Consider the following 16,483-nt stretch of genomic DNA (forward strand, 5'->3'; position numbering starts at 1 on the left):
TTTTTGTTTATGGTGTGTGAAAGCAGTCCAGTTAGATTCTTTTGCATGTAGCTATCTAGATTTAGCAACAACATTTATTGAAGAGGCTTTCTTTTCTCCATTGTATATTCTTGCCTCCTCTACAATAGATAAATTGACAATATAACTATGGATTCATTTCTAGGCTCTCTATTCTGTTCCATTGACGTATGTCTGTTTTTTGTACCAGTACCATACTTTCTTGAATATTGCAGCTTTGCAGTGCAGTTAAAAATAAGGGGCACACGATACCACCAGCTTTGTTCTTTATTCCCAAAATAGTTTCAGCTATTCAGAGTCTTGCATTTCCATACAGATTTTAAAATTATTTGTTCACAGAGTTCCCATCATGGCTCAGTGGTTAACGAATCCGACTAGGAACCATGAGGTTGTGGGTTCGATCCCCTGGCCTTGCTCAGTGGGTTAAGGATTCAGCATTGCCATGAGCTGTGGTGTAGGTTGCAGATGCAGCTCAGATCTGGCATTGCTGTGGTTGTGGCATAGGCCGGTGGCTATAGCTCTGATTGGGACCCTTAGCCTGGGAACCTCCATATGCTGCAGGAGTGGCCCTAGAAAAGGCAAAAAGACAAAAATAAATAAATAAAGATAAAATGGTGACTTGATTTTTTAAAAAATAATAATAAATAATAAAATAAAATAAATTTATTTGTTCTAGTTCTATGAAAAATGCCATTGGCATTTGGACAGGGTTTGCATTGAATCTGTAGATTACCTTGGTTATTATAGTCATTTTAATGATCGTACTTCTTCCAATTCATGAATAAGGTATGTCTTTGTTTCTGTTGTCTTCAATTTCGTTCATCAGTGTCTTATAGTTTTGTCTTTTTAGGGCGGCACCCACAGCATATGGAGATTCCCAGGCAAGGGGAATTAGAGCTATAGTTGCCAGCCTACACCAGAGCCACAGCGACTGGGGATCCCAACCACGTCTGTGACCTACACCACAGCTCACGGCAACTCTGGAACCTTAACCCACTGAGTGAGGCCAGGGATAGAACCCGCATCCTCATGGATACCAGTCAGGTTCTTTAACAACTGAGCCACAGTGGGAACCCTGGTATTTATTCTTTTTGATGCTATTATAAATGGGATTGTTTCCTTAAATTCTGTTTCTGCTAGTTTGTTGTTGGTGTATAGAAATGTAACATATTTCTGTATATTAATTTTGTATCCTGTGAATTTACTGAATTCATCAATGAGGTGTAGTAGTTTTTTGGTGGTGTCTTTAGGATTTTCTATGTATAGTATTTTGTCATCTGCAAACAGTGACAGTTTTATTTCTTCCATTCCACTTTGGATTCCTTTTATTTCTCTTTCTTGTCTATTGCTATGGCTAGGAATTTCAATACTGTGTGGAATAAAAGTGGAGAGTGAGCATCCTTTTTTTTTGTTTCTCTTCTTAGAGGAAATGCTTTCAGCTTTTGAGATTTTCTGGTTTACTGAGTCAGGCATATATCACTCTAAACTTCCCTTCTAGAACTGCTTTTGTTCTATCTCACAGATTTTGGATCATTGTGTTTTCATTTCCATTTGTCTCCAGGTATTTTTTTATTTCTTCCACCGCTCATTGGTTGTTTAGCAGCATATTATTTAACCTCCATATGTTTGTGAATTTTGAAGTTTTTATCCTATAGTTGATTTCTAATCTCATAATGATGCTTGATATGATTTCAATCTTCTTCAATTTACTGAAAATTGTTTTGTAGCTTAGCATGGGATTTATCCTGGAGAATGTTCCATGTGCCCTTGAAAGAATGTGTATTTTGCTGCTTTGGATGGAATGTTTTATATATATCTGTTAGGTACATCCAGTATAATATATCATTTAAGGCCAGTGTTTCCTTATTGATTTTCTGTCTGAATGATCTGTCTATTGATATGTGAAGCATTAAAATCCTTACAATTATTGTGTTATTTTCAATTTCTCCTTTTACATCTGTTAATATTTACTTTATGCATTTAGGTGCTCTTATATTGTGTGTATATATATTTACAATTGTTATATCTTCTTCTTGGATTGATCCCTTGATGCTTATGTAATATCCTTCTTTATTTCTTCTAACAGTCTTTATTTTAAAGTCTATTCTTTTCATTATAAGCATTTCTATGCTGGCTTTCTTTTTATTTCCATTTGCATGGAATACTCTTTCCATGCCCTCAGTTTTAGTTTCTGTGTGTCTTTAAATCTGAAGTGAGTCTTTGGAAGGCAGTACAGAGACAGGTCTTGTTTTTATCTTTGTTTAGCCACTGTATGTCTTTGATTGGAACATTTAGTTCATTTACATGTAGAATTCTTTTAACTTTTCCTTGTCAGTAAAATTACAGATCTCTCTTTCACTTCTGAATGACTGCCTGTCAGATAGGGTATTCTTGGTTGTAGGTTTTTGTTTTTGTTTTTGTTTTTGTTTATTACTTCTAATATATCATGCCACTCTTTCTGACCTGCAGAGTTTCTGCTAAAAAGTCAGCTGATAGGAGTTCCCGTCGTGGCGCACTGGTTAACGAATCTGACTAGGAACCATGAGGTTGCGGGTTCGGTCCCTGCCCTTGCTCAGTGGGTTAACGATCCGGCATTGCCATGAGCTGTGGTGTAGGTCGCAGACGCGGCTCGGATCCCGCGTTGCCGTGGCTCTGGTGTGGGCAGGTGGCTACAGCTCCGATTCGACCCCTAGCCTGGGAACCTCCATATGCCACGGGAGCGGCCCAAGAAATATCAAAAAGACAAAAAAAAAAAAAAAAGTCAGCTGATAATGTTGTGGGAGGTTCCTTGTATATAACTTGCAGTTTCTCCTTTGGTGCTTTTTAAAGCCTCTTTTTATCTTTAATTTTTGACATTTTAATTATGATGTGTCTAGATATGTTGGTCTTTGAGTTGATCCTGTTTGGGATTCTCTGTGCTTCCTGGACCCAGATGTCTCTTTCCTTTCCCAGGTTAGAAAGGTTTTCAGCTATTATGTTCTCTTCACCTTTCTCTCTCTTCTCCTTCTGAGAACCTTACAATGCATGTGTTAAAAGCCTTGATGTCATCCTAGAAGTCTCTTAAACTGTCCTCATTTAAAAAAAAATTTTTTCTGTTCAGCTTGAGTGATTTCCACTGCTCTGTCTTCCAGCTCCTCTAATCTACTTTTGATTCCTTCTAGTGTATTTCAGTTATTGTATTCTTCAGCTCTATTTGGTTCCTACTTACACATTTTTTCTCTTTGTTGAAAACTTCTAACTTTTCAGTGTATTTTTCCATTCTTCTCCTGAGTTCTTTGAGTATCTTTATGATCATTACCTTGAACTCCTTATCAGGTAGATTGCTTATTTCCACTTAGTTCTTCTGGGGCTTTATTTTGTTCCTCCTTTAGGAATGTACTTCTCTGCTGCCTCATTTTGCCTAATTTGTTGCTTTTATTTCTATGTATCTGGTAGGTGGGTTACATTTCCTGACCTTGGAGAAGTGGCCTTATGTAGTAGATTTCCTATGCCTTCTAGCAGTGCACTCCCCTCTGGGCATCAGAGCTACATGCTCTGGTGATGCTCTCTATGTTGGCTACTCAGGCCCCTTCTGTCATGGTGCTATGACTACTATAGGCATGCTAGTAGGTGTGACTGACTGACTATCAGTCTGATTAGTTGTTGGCTGCTGGTGGGCAGGGCTGTGTCCTTTCATGTCTGCCTGCACAGCCTGGAGGATCCTGGAGTTAGTGCTGCCCTGCTAGTGGGCTGGGCTGTGTCCTGTGCTCTCTGGTGCTACAAAGTTAGAGGGAATATTCCCAAAACGGCACTTACCAGCACCAGTGTCCTCATGGTATAATGAGCTTCCCAAAATGGCTGCTGCCAGCATGTATGTCTGAGGTCAAGTACTAGTTTTCTCCAGCCTCTCCAGGAGGCTAAGATCATCAAATGGTACTGATTCAGCCTCCTTTCAAATTACTGTTTCTGTCCTGGGTCTCAGAGCTTGTGAAGTTTTGTGTGAACCCTCTAAGAGTGGAGTCTCTTTCCTACATCCCTCAAGCTTTCTCAAAAGTAAGCCCCACTGGCCTTCAAAGCCAAAAATTCTGGGTGCTCATTTTCCTAGTACAGGAATCCTGGGTTGGGAGCCCAATGAGGACATTGGACCCCTCATTCCTTGGGGAAAACCTCTACAATTGTAATTATCTTCTCATTTGTGGGTCACTTACCCAGGAGTATGAGTCTTGACTATATTGTGTCTCTGTCCTGCCTATCTATCTCATTTTGGTTCCTTCTTTATATCTTTATTGGTACCAGATCTTTTCTACTAGTTTTTAGGCTGTTCTCATGACTGGTAGCTCCATAAATAGTTGTAATTTTGATGAGCCTATGGGAGGAGGTGAGGTCATGGTCTTCCTACTTCACCATGCTGGCCACTCCTTCCTTGTATCTTTATTTTAACTAACTTATAACTAAAATTCAGGATTTACTTCATTTACAAATAAAAGCAATAAACCAAAACAGTTATTTGCAGTATCTATGTCTTTATCACCAATAGGAATTACAAATACTTGAAAATCAGTCAGCTATGGTAGATATCTTACTGCATGATAGACACTCATCACTATTTCAAATTTCAAGAGCTATTAGACGCACTAGTAGATTTTTTAATTTAATGTGCTAATTAAAATGTACATACATTACTGCTTCTAAATTTTATCTTTAATATTTTGATAGCTGAATGTCAAAATAATTTATATCCTTTGCCATTTCCTATGTTATTTTATGCATTCAAAAGAGATTCTTAGGTATGAAAAGGTTTAGAACCCTTTCACTAGATTTTTATATGATCTCTCTTTTCACCAAAGTTCTCCCTAGATCATTACCTTGAAATTTCTCTCTATAAGAAAAATCCTATTCCCAGCCCACATCTGTCTCCTGAGTTTAAACACCTATATTCACAAAGAGTTCCATATTGATAGTCACAAGCACCTCTAACTTTACACAATCCAAACTGAGTCCATTACATTCCCTGCCATAGCCCTGATCACCTACATTCTTTTGCTTAATCGCATCCCCATTTACCTAATGACACAAAATAGAAATTTACATTTACTTTTTGACCCTTACCTCTCCCTCACATGCCACATCCTTTCAATCCCCTGTCCTATCAACAGAACTTCTAAGTATCTCAAAAAAATCTATCCATTCCACCAATCCCCTCTATTCTTCCCTTAATTTAGACCCTCTTCCTTCCTTGATATAATAATCTTTTTAACCTATTACAAGAGAATCAAGGCCACCTTCTACCCAAGTCTTGCCTGGGACCCATAAGTCCATTTTTTTTCTTATATTCTCAGGGTCTGGCTCCATTGCTCAATGTTTTTTTTTCTCCTGCATCTTCAAACTCTCTCTCCTGAATATTTTTGCCATAGCAGATAAGGGTGTTCAACTGTCTGATATTATTTTTTAAAATAGCTCACTATCTACACTCATCTGTCTGCAATTGCTCTCCTTATTTCTCACTGCTTCGTGAAATCAATAGATATCCATTTAAATCACTTTATGCATCCAGTTAACAATTCTGTTCTTTTGCTACCTAACACTTTTATCTCATCTCTATCTATCCCTCTTTTACCTTTTTGTATAGAGTCTGATAAATTCTGCCACCCATTCATACTGCTACCTCTTCTAATAGAAAGTAACTTTAATCCTAGTGTAATTCTTCCAACTGTTTCTGACTTAGCTTCCTCAGGGACCTTAATCTATCCTTTTAACCTTTCTTTTTGTACCTTTAAGCTCTTCTACTCTATTGGCTTTCACCTTTAATGTGTAAGCACATTATTGCACCTTGAATATAATCTTAGTTTCCTCAATCTTCGTTAGCTTGTGAGTAATATAGGAGAGGGAAAGTAATTTTCACTCTACCCTTCTGAGTTCTTGACTTAATCTCCTATAATAAAAGTTTAACAAGAGAAAAAGCTTATATATACTATGTACATATGGAAGTTACCCAGAAAAACTAAGTAGCTCCCCCAGATGGCACAAGCAACCACCCAAAATATCATTTTCAGCTAAAGATAAAGAACAATATTGGGAGAGGGGAGACCAGTTATGGGAGATTACCAACTAGGTAAACAAGGGTAAGATTTGCTATGCAGATTTATGTGGACGCCTTCTTTATTGATAAGCTTCTCTTGTAATTTAATCATGCTTCTTTTCCTGATACAGAGAGGGAGATATTTGCAAATGGAGATTTCCTTTGTAAATGCAAATTTCCCTTAGGTTGTTTTCAGAGCTTCTTCTGTGTCTGCTATTTCTCAAAATAATCCTTATGCCAAAAAAAGCCTATTTGGGGGTGGCATATTCTGCTACCCTCAGTAGTAAGGTGGCCATATTTCAATGTTAGCTTGAATTTCACTTCCTCATTCCCTCATCCATGTTACAGTTGGACTTCCTTAGGACCTCCCCCACAGTTCAAAAACAAAATTCGAGTAAATTTGAAGATCTGATTGGATTTATGAATTGGGTAGCATCCCATCTAGTAAATAGACAAGTACTCCAAGGGCTTGTACAAAATGGAAAGTTTTTATAGGCAGAAGAAGAGGAGGGCAAAAACGTTATGAGCAAAAGAAAGAATTATTTCAGTTTGGGTCATTTTCTTTGGGGGGAGGTAATGGGAGGGACCATATTATGCAAATACCTCACTAATGCTAACAGGAAATTTCAGATCTTTAAGTCACATTACTGAGAAAAGCTGAAAGTGCAACTAAGACTTGATTTGCTGTCAATGGGAGAGATGACTCCATTTGGTCCTTGCTATTTCTTTTTAACACTCGCCTCTCCACAAACTCTTACCCAAGTTTATCTTACAAATGCAGTGGATTCCTCTTGTCACCTCATGGACTGTCTTCTCACACTTTCTTGCTTACAAATCGTCTTTTAATGCAACTTCCCTCAAAGTCATTTAAGGCATTTTCCTTACTCAATATCCTTTATTCATTTGTGCTTATGTTCCTACTCTTCCCAAAACTAAAAACCTCTTGAGTTCAAAGTTGACTCTCAACCTGATTCTGAATTCCTTTAAAGTCTCTCATCAACACTATACTAATGTACTTGCCATAGTATGCAAAACCTTTCTCACTTCAACTCTCAGTCACAATTTATCACCTGAGAACTGAGGCAGCACTGCTTGTGTGTGTTTTGTCTTTTCTGTTCTCTGAAAATAGTTCCTTCATCTTCTGTTGTCAGTTCCCGTGTTCAAAGGACTCACTTATTACTCCATGAGACAAGGACTCCAAGAGACTCACGTCAACTTGGCATTGTGTGGGCCCCCTAAGTGTCCTTGAAAATATTCTGCTCCATGAAAAACTCATGAAAATAGATACCTATGAGATAGCCCCCCAGTTTAGTAAAAAGTCCCTTAATCTGTTTTCATTTTGATATTGGCAAATCTATTCCAGGAAATTTTTTTTTCTTTTTTTTGTCTTTTTGCCTTTTCTAGGGCTGCTCCCTCAGCATATGGAGGTTCCCAGGCTAGGGGTCTAATTGGAGCTGTAGCCACCGGTCTATGCCAGAGCCACAGCAACACAGGATCCGAGCCATGTCTGCAACCTATACTGCAGCTCACGGCAACGCTGGATCCTTAACCCACTGATTGAAGCCAGGGATTGAACCTGAAACCTCATGGTTCCTCCTTGGATTCATTAACCACTGAGCTATGACGGGAACTCCAGGAAATGTATTTTTTAATTTCTCTCCTCTATATGATTACCATTTATTATTATTCATCTCTTGGCAATCTGTTTCCTGTCTTCACTACTCCACTATAATTGTTCTCTCTATAATCACCAATGACCTCCTCATTTTCAAAAACAGAGGATATGTTTCAAATTCTAGACCCTTCTGTGGCATTTGATGCTATTGACGATGCCTTCTTTAGAATATCCCCTCCTTTTGTTGCCGAAACAGCCCCTGTCCACTAATGCCAAATAGGAATTCAGAGACAGAGTTTGGGTTGAAGGAGAAAAAAATAGTTTTTATTGCTTTGCCAGGAAAAGGAGGCCACAGCAGACCTGCACTGGGAAGAATTGCAGGGAGTTTATAGTAAAAGGAGAAAAACAGGGTTCTGGATAAGAATCAGGGTTGAGGGCAAATATTCATTCTTCATCCTTTGGAGGAATCTTTAGTCATTGAGGTTGGGGTCATGAGATCTCGGCGTGATCCTGATGGTCTTCCCGGTTATCATATCTGGATTTTTCCTAAAATAAAAATATTTGAAAAAAAGGCATATTAGTCAGAGATTGGTGTAATCCAGGAAAGTCCTCAGAAAAAACCATGTGTTTATTGCCAACACCAGCTCAGCAGGATGGGGCTGAAGAACGGGTGCTGTGGAACTTAAGGGAAAAAAGTTAACATAAAACCAGACACAGAGACATTTATCTTAAGTAAAGGTGGGAACCGGGGGTCTCAAGGTCTCAGGGACCAAGAGCCCTGCCTCAAGAAACCACACTGCTTTTATTGTGCTCTTGGGGATTACGTCAAGTGAAAAGGGGGTTGTAGGTGCAGGATATAGGGGCTTTTTTTTTTTAATTATTTTATAAGTTCTTTTATTATTTTAAAAGTCACTTAGCTGGTAGATGGTTAAACTTTTACTCTAAACTTTGGGCATTTAAGAATCATTAGCATTTGAGTTAGCTATCTATGCATAGCATTTCAGAGAATCCTCCCTGTGCTTCTGCAAAGGGCATGCCTATTTGCGGCAACCCTGTGTGCCTAGGTTTGCACTTTGGTTCTCTTTTCTAATGCATATTCGGCTAACGACCACTCATGAACCACTTGGCCACGAGGTTCCTCTTTCTCTTATTCTTTAGAGGACTTATCATGCTTGTGCAAATGGCGTGCCAATCTGCACAGGTCTGGTGCACCTAGACCAATGTATTATGTCCTCCTTCAGCTGACCCCGTGAATAACCCATGCCTTTAGGTCTTTGTTCTTAAGCTTAAGTCATTTACCATCACTGTGACTGTTTCTCAAGCAGGAAGACGGGACAAAGTAAGGAAGGACAAGATGGAGTTTTCAGCAAAGAGGCTAAGAAAATACTATAAAAACATGTCTCGCAACAGTTTATAATCTTTCACCCACTGGCAACTGTGCTCAGGGTGCCTAATCTGTAGCTTACAGGTGATTGTGTTTAGGGTGCAATTAAACCAGAGAGAAGCACAAGGAAGGACTCTAAGGTATTTAACTTTAGTCATTTCTAAAAGAAGTATAAAGAATATAACTTTCCTCATAGGTGCACAAGGTGCCTACATCACTTTTGCCTATTGTGACATAACTTTTCATTCACAGTGAGTTGTTAACATGATCCTGATACTCAAGTTTCAAATTTTGCTGCTGGTAATTTTGATTTTATCAGACAATTTCAAAAAATGTCTTTCAAACCAGGCTCACACTTGCACTGACAATAACAACAACGCAATGACTGCTGTCTGGCCAACACTGCCTGTAAGATAGTATCGGTTTTAAGATGCAATGCTTTTGAAGATGTTAAAATCTAAAAGAAATGTACATTTAAGAATCGTCGGCATGTGGTATTATTATCTGATTGTTTGAAGAGAACTGATCTGTGTTGCTTGAATTCAAGGCTTTTTAAGAAATAACATGAACATCTTTATACATTCTCTGAACTTACTTGCCTTATCTGAAGTAAAGTAACTGCACCAAATTATTTTATGGCTTCCATGAGGCTAGAATAAGATGCATGTAATGCATGTAAAATACGTACTGTAGCTAAAGTACCAAATTAGTAAGTCCTCACTGAATGAGAGTCGTAGTAGTCATAGTAACATATTTTCAGTAAAAATTTGAACTAAAACTGTTACTGAATTCAGTATTTCTAAAATGCTAAGACTCTATAAGTTTATTGAAAGTATTTCTTCTGAGTTTAAGTAACCTTAATGAATAATAATCATTTTACAGAGTTTTTTGAGAACTAAATGAGATAATGCATGCAAAATATTTGTTTATTGGTTGAAGTAGTACCTGATATTTTTAGCGGAACATGAATTATAACTTTCTTGTTTCTAAAATTCTAAAGATGATATATATTCATTGAAGTTAATTTCAGAAAAATTAAGTGATTCTAGTTAATAGTTCCTTCTTTTTGTTTTTTGTCTGGATTAAATAACATATGTAAGTATATAACATTTATAAAATACTTGACTCAGTGAGTGACAAAAACACCTAGTAAAAAGTAGTTGTTATTATTGCAAGGGTTGTTATTTATACCTGATATTGTCTACGGTAGTTCATTTTCAGTTTTTCTCCTTAGTCAACTCAAAGGTTTTAAAAATATCAAAGATTACTCCATGATATTTGCTAAATTAACTCAATTTTTCTGAAGTTAACTTCACCAAATAATATGTGCTTTTCATCATCTTTTAAGACAATAAGTGAGATAGTGCATGTAAAGTATTTCTTTGCTATTATTAATGTTGTTATGTTTACCTGACATAAATCATGTGAATTTTTACTAATTGATAAATGTAAAATACTAAGAAAGACTTTATAAGTTTGTTGAATCGAACCGTTCAGGGCTTAAATAACTTTATCCATTAACATAGAACAGCAGTTTTCAAACTTTGATGTCGGGACCCCTTTATACTTTTCAAAATAATTGAGGACCTCGAAGAGCTTCTGTTTATGTGGATTATGTCTAATCCTACTTATTGTATTTAAAATTAAAACTGAGACACGTTTAAAATATTTATGAATCATTTCATTTTAAATAATAATAATGAACCATTTAACATTAATATAAATAACATATTTTTAATAAAAATTAACTGTATTTTCCAAAAATAATTGACAAGCATTGTTTTAGAGTTTTAAAATCTCTTTAATGTTTAGTTTTATGAAAAGAGAGTTGGATTATTCAACCTGTTGTGGTATGTTATTTAGGTCGAACTTTATAAAGAAAATATAAAGGTAAATAGTTTGAAAAGGAAAATCAGCAGACTCTTAAGAGTCTCAGAAGCCCCCCCAGGGTCCTTGAACCACAGTTTGAGAACTGTTGACACATATTTTTAGTTTTTGTAAAGTATTGAATAAGATATCCGTGCAGTAGTTACTGTTATTAATGCTGCTTTAGTTGCTATTATTTATATATAATTTCCAGATATTATCAAAAGAATTTGAGTTTCTTGTTTTGTTGATTGCATTCACAGTTTCTAAAAAAACAACAAAAACAAATAAAACTAATGATGATATAATTTGGTAAAATGGTTCACCAAATAATACCTGTTTTATAGGGGTTTTAACCAAATTGAAGTAACACATTTTTTAATCTATAATGTCAGTAATATGAATGGCTCAGTGCCTGGCACATAAGATAGGCTCAATAAAAGGCAGCCTGAGAATCACTCTTTGCTTAATGTACATAAAATTATACAAATAGATGTCAGGGAGAAAACTGGCCTCACATATCCCATAACACTTTTAGCTTATCTGGGATCACTCTGCTAACCTCTCTTGTTGTCCCTTGACAAGGCCTACTTTTAGGCCCAAGGATCCCTTAGGAAAGTGAATAAATCTTTTCTCAGAGGCAAGCTAATACCAGTTCATAGCTGGGCTCTGAGTAATGCTGACTTCCACTGATCTTATGATCAGTGTGTGAGGCCTTGCCTAGAAACTTCAGGTTTGTGCAGCATTTCCTTGGGGAAGTGAATCTCTACTCAAGCACTTGTTTCCTGAGTGTAGACATGTCTACCCTTGTCAGGATTCCTCCAGAATGAATCAAACTCCCCAGACCATTCCTAGCTTCAGGCTCCAGTTCCCATATTTCTGGAGGGCAGGGGAAGGGGGCAGTTTGGAAGGGGGTCCATTCTCCTATACCCCTCCTCTGGTCTTCCTATAGGATCCTGAGAAAGTGTAACAGAGTTGCCTGTCAGCATTTTGTCAGAAAATGGCCTTCTCTGCATTTATATCAAAGTGGTGAGCATTTCCACCCAGGAGGCTAAGACTTTGCTCTAGAAGTAATCACTCCAAAGTTAGCAGTGGCACTAAATTACTTGGAGACTTTAACGATCTGGTCTAATAGCCATTTCTTTCTCTGTTTCAGAAAGGACCTCTATGTCTTTTTTAAATTTCTTTCATTTTAAAATATTAAACTTTTGTTATAGAGACTTTCAAAAATTATAAAAAATAGAATTACATAATAAGACTCATATACTCATTAACCAGCTCCAAGATTTATCAGTATATGTTCTGTCTTGTTTCATCCATACTTTCATCCACTTCTCTTTCCCATATTCTTTTGAAATAAGCCTCAGAAGCATAATATTTTACCCACAGATACTTTAGTATGTATATCTAAAAATATAAGATTTTTCTACATAACCATAATACCAACGTCCTTTTAAAAATTAATGAATAATAATTATTTAATATTATCAAAAGGCCAGTCATTGTTCAGAATTTCCACTTGTGTCATGAATATTTTTAAAAATGCGTTTGTTTGCATCAAGATCCCAAGAAAGGTCCACAAATTATAATTGCTTGATGGGTCTCCTAAGTCTCTCTTAACTTTAGGTTCTTTTAAAAAAATTTTTTTCCTTGTAAATGATTTGGTTTTTAAAAATTCTTCCCTCTTTTCTTAAGCCCATATTACCTTCCTTAGCTCCAGAAAACTTCCTACAACCTAATCCTCACTAAAACATAAATCTGAAGGATAAGCCAATACTGACTTCTTTCAGGCAAGCTTGATCTACACCCTTTCTAGGTATTTCCTCATATTTATGACTTTTGGAATGAAGATTCTAACAACACAAGCTAGCAGCATTCTTACCTATCATTTTATAACTCTTAAGAAATATAACTTGTGTGGTTCTGTTGTACCCTGTATCCCCAACTGCCTGCTTAAATTTCTCTAAGCATTTCATCAAACTTGCTGAATTTTACCTTCTGATAACTTGCTACTCTTCCCATTCAAGATTCAATGGTCTCTTCACTAGGATCCTGCACTGTTACCTGAGGACAATTTCTGGTTGCAGTGCCTCCTAGTTTTCACAGTCCTTCTTACTTTCTTGAATGGCATGCCTAGGTTCAGCATTGTAGACATGTACCAGTACCCCCAGAAGTCTTGTCACATCTAACACTGCTTCTGATGCCATCACTTGGTCTCTTTCTCTAGAAAAACAAAACAAAACAAACAAAAACCCAAAAAGCAGTCACTTAAGAAATTCAGGGTCTGAGGAATTCCCATCCTGGCTCAGTGGTTAATGAATCCGACTAGGAACCATGAGGTTGTGGGCTCAATCCCTGGCCTTGCTCAGTGGGTTAAGGATCCGGCATTGCTGTGAGCTGTGGTGTAGGTTGCAGACACAGCTCGGATCCCACATTGCTGTGGCTGTGGTGTAGGCCAGCGACTACAGTTCCAATTCGACCCCTAGACCGGGAACCTCCATATGCTGTGGGTGCAGCCCTAAAAGACAAAATAAAATAAAATAAAATAAAATATTAAAAAAATTAAAAATAAAAGAAATTCAGGACCTGAGTTAGAAGACTTAAGAGATCACTTTCCAGACATTCTTTCTTCCTCATGTCTTTCTAGAAATTAAATGCCAATCAACATCCTTAAGGAGCCCTTAACAAAGAAACATTGACTAGTTTTCCCCTCTTAATCATCCAGCCAAACACTCCATACCTGACCTGTAGAGGCTTTCAGTTTCGGATTCGTCACTGTCCCTGTTCCCTAAAGCCAGCAGTGCTCTTTGAGACTGCCCTTCTATCCCTTCTCACAGTTCATAATACAGCTATCCGCCAGCTCGGGATTCCTCATAATAATCTCTGACAGAATCCTAAAAATGCAATCTGAATTTTTACAGGTTTCGACTTCCCGTGGACATGAGAGAGAATAAATTAACCTTAAATTTGAATTTCCCTTGCAGGTTATCTCTACTTATTGATGCAGGACCTCTTTGAAATCTACCATAATGATTTCTAAAAATTTCCAGGTTTCTTACTTATACTCAGGCACAAGATCACTTTCTGCTCCCACTTCCCTGTTGATATTTTCTGCCTGTGAGCTTCTTTATTTTTATTTATTTATTTATTCAAGCTTCTTTATTAATGGAGGTGCTTACCTAGATTACTACTTCTCAGTACTCTTAAAAAAAAGAAAAAAAGAAAAAAAAAGTGCTCAAAGATCCACACAGAAAGGGGAAGACTCAATCGCTCCCAACTCTGCCTTTCACTCTGTCTCTTGACCTTGCTTATGCCCAGAGTCTCAGGGAAAAACTCTTACTAAAAAGAGAGTCCTTTCAGTATCTGCATAGACATTGTCTGCATTGTGGTCAGGTCTACTCCCTCTTTGGAGACCATACTATCCTCTCCACCTCCAGTAACCCCAGAACTCCCAGGCTCTTCTTAACATTTTCCTCTGGAAAGAAAGGAGTGGAAACAGATGTCCTCAGCTAAAAACTCATCTCAAACTCGGCCCGGCTAGCCCTGATGTGCTGTTGTTACTCTTATAGATGGTATGCACATCATTTTTATTGTGTTTGGAAGATGTTCAAAAATTAACAATTGGATTTATTGATGTCATTGAGTACAGATGTAAATTTATTCATTCATTCAACAAATATTTATTGATGCCTTCTGTGAGCCAGGACAGTTCTAGTGTTGCGGAAACTGCAAAAACCGTGGCAGTGGAAGGAGACAAACAGCACTCGGAGATATGGAAAAGCAAGGTTTATACAGCACCGGTGCGGGCTCAGAGGAGTCACCTCCAGAGTCTGAGCATCAGGTCTTTGTTCTCAGTAACTTTTATACACTACAAGGTCTTGATTTTCCCATGTAAGCATCCCGGACCTCCCCCATCCCCAAGCAGACAGTGTTCCTCCCTAAGAGACTGAGCAAGCAAGGTTACAGAAGCAGAACTGATAAGCAATGCTGGGTACCTAATTAGCAGGGCTGCTGGCTTGGATATAGGGTACACAGTTGTTACATTATTACAAGAAGGGTGGTATAGTGATGAGCACAGCTGGAAAGGCTTGCAGCTGCCTTCTTAGCCAAGGGGGGGGGGGGTTGTCCTTTAGTTAAAACTCTATTTATATCACTAGAAGTTGGAGATAAAACAAAAACACAATCCACTCTTACAAGCAACTATACCTATAACTGTTTATTTCAGCAATGGTAATTCCATGCCTTCTCCAGAAATTTGGTGAGAAGGCATTCCCAACTTGAAAAAGGCTGCCGTTTTCTGATATCCTACTGCTGCTCTTTCACGTGACTATCAATTTATGCTGTGAATTGCTTTCAACAAAAATCAGTTCTAAATTTTCTCCAGTGAAATGCAGTTGAATGTCTGCCGCTCTACAAATCTGTTCAACCCTTCCGTGTGCTGTAACAATGTCCTGCCTTCTTTTCCGTTCCTGCAGGTGTGTCAGTTCCGATCCCAGTGATTGGACTGAGAGATGAAGACAAGGTGTTCGTCAACAACACCACCTGCGTGCTGAATGACCCAAACTTCGTTCTTATTGGGTCCTTCGTAGCTTTCTTCATACCGCTGACGATCATGGTGATCACCTACTGCCTGACGATCCACGTCCTTCGCCGCCAAGCTCTGATGCTCCTGCGCGGCCACACCGAGGAACCGCCGGGAATAAGCCTGGATTTCCTGAAGTGCTGCAAGAGGAATACGGATGAAGAGAACGCTGCAAACCCGAACCAAGATTTGAACCCGCGCCGAAGAAAGAAGAAAGAAAGGCGGCCCCGGGGCACCATGCAAGCTATCAACAATGAGCGGAAAGCCTCGAAAGTCCTTGGCATTGTTTTCTTTGTGTTTCTGATCATGTGGTGCCCTTTTTTCATTACTAATATTCTGTCGGTTCTTTGTGGGAAGGCTTGTAATCAAAAGCTCATGGAGAAGCTGCTGAATGTGTTTGTTTGGATTGGCTATGTTTGTTCAGGAATCAATCCTCTGGTGTACACTCTTTTCAACAAAGTTTACCGAAGGGCTTTCTCCAACTATTTGCGCTGCAATTATAAGGCAGATAAAAAACCTCCGATCAGACAGATTCCGAGAGTTGCTGCCACTGCTTTGTCTGGGAGGGAGCTTAACGTTAACATTTACCGGCACACTAATGAACCGGTGGTTAAGAAAGCTGATGACAATGAGCCTGGTATAGAGATGCAGGTTGAGAATTTGGAGCTACCTGTTAATCCCTCCAATGTGGTTAGTGAAAGGATTAGTAGTGTGTAAGAAAGAGCAGCACAGTCTTTTCCTACAGTAAAGCTACAAATGTAGGAAATTGTTCTATAATTCTTCTGTTGGTGATAACAATGTAAATATTGCTGTCTGAAACAAGTGTTTTTATATATAGCTTTGCAATCCTGTACTTTACAATCATGCTTACAGTAGTGAGATTTAGGGTTCTATATTTACTGTTTATAAGAGATTGAGAATAACTTATTTTGATTGTTCGATGCAAAAATGTTGATTTTT

At 38.0% G+C, this 16,483-nt stretch overlaps 1 protein-coding gene across 1 annotated transcript in view; it reads left to right on the forward strand.

Annotated features, from left to right (window-relative positions):
• Positions 1 to 16,253, forward strand: part of HTR2C (5-hydroxytryptamine receptor 2C) — a 120,596-nt gene extending 104,343 nt beyond the window's left edge. The window contains exon 4 of the mRNA XM_047764975.1: positions 15,417 to 16,253. Within this exon, the coding sequence (XP_047620931.1) occupies positions 15,417 to 16,240 (824 nt within the window). The 3' untranslated portion in view covers positions 16,241 to 16,253. The remainder of the gene's footprint in view (positions 1 to 15,416) is intronic.
• Positions 16,254 to 16,483: the final 230 nt, after the last annotated feature.

This window comes from Phacochoerus africanus, chromosome X (genome assembly GCF_016906955.1).
Source record: "Phacochoerus africanus isolate WHEZ1 chromosome X, ROS_Pafr_v1, whole genome shotgun sequence".
Lineage (NCBI taxonomy): Eukaryota > Metazoa > Chordata > Mammalia > Artiodactyla > Suidae > Phacochoerus > Phacochoerus africanus.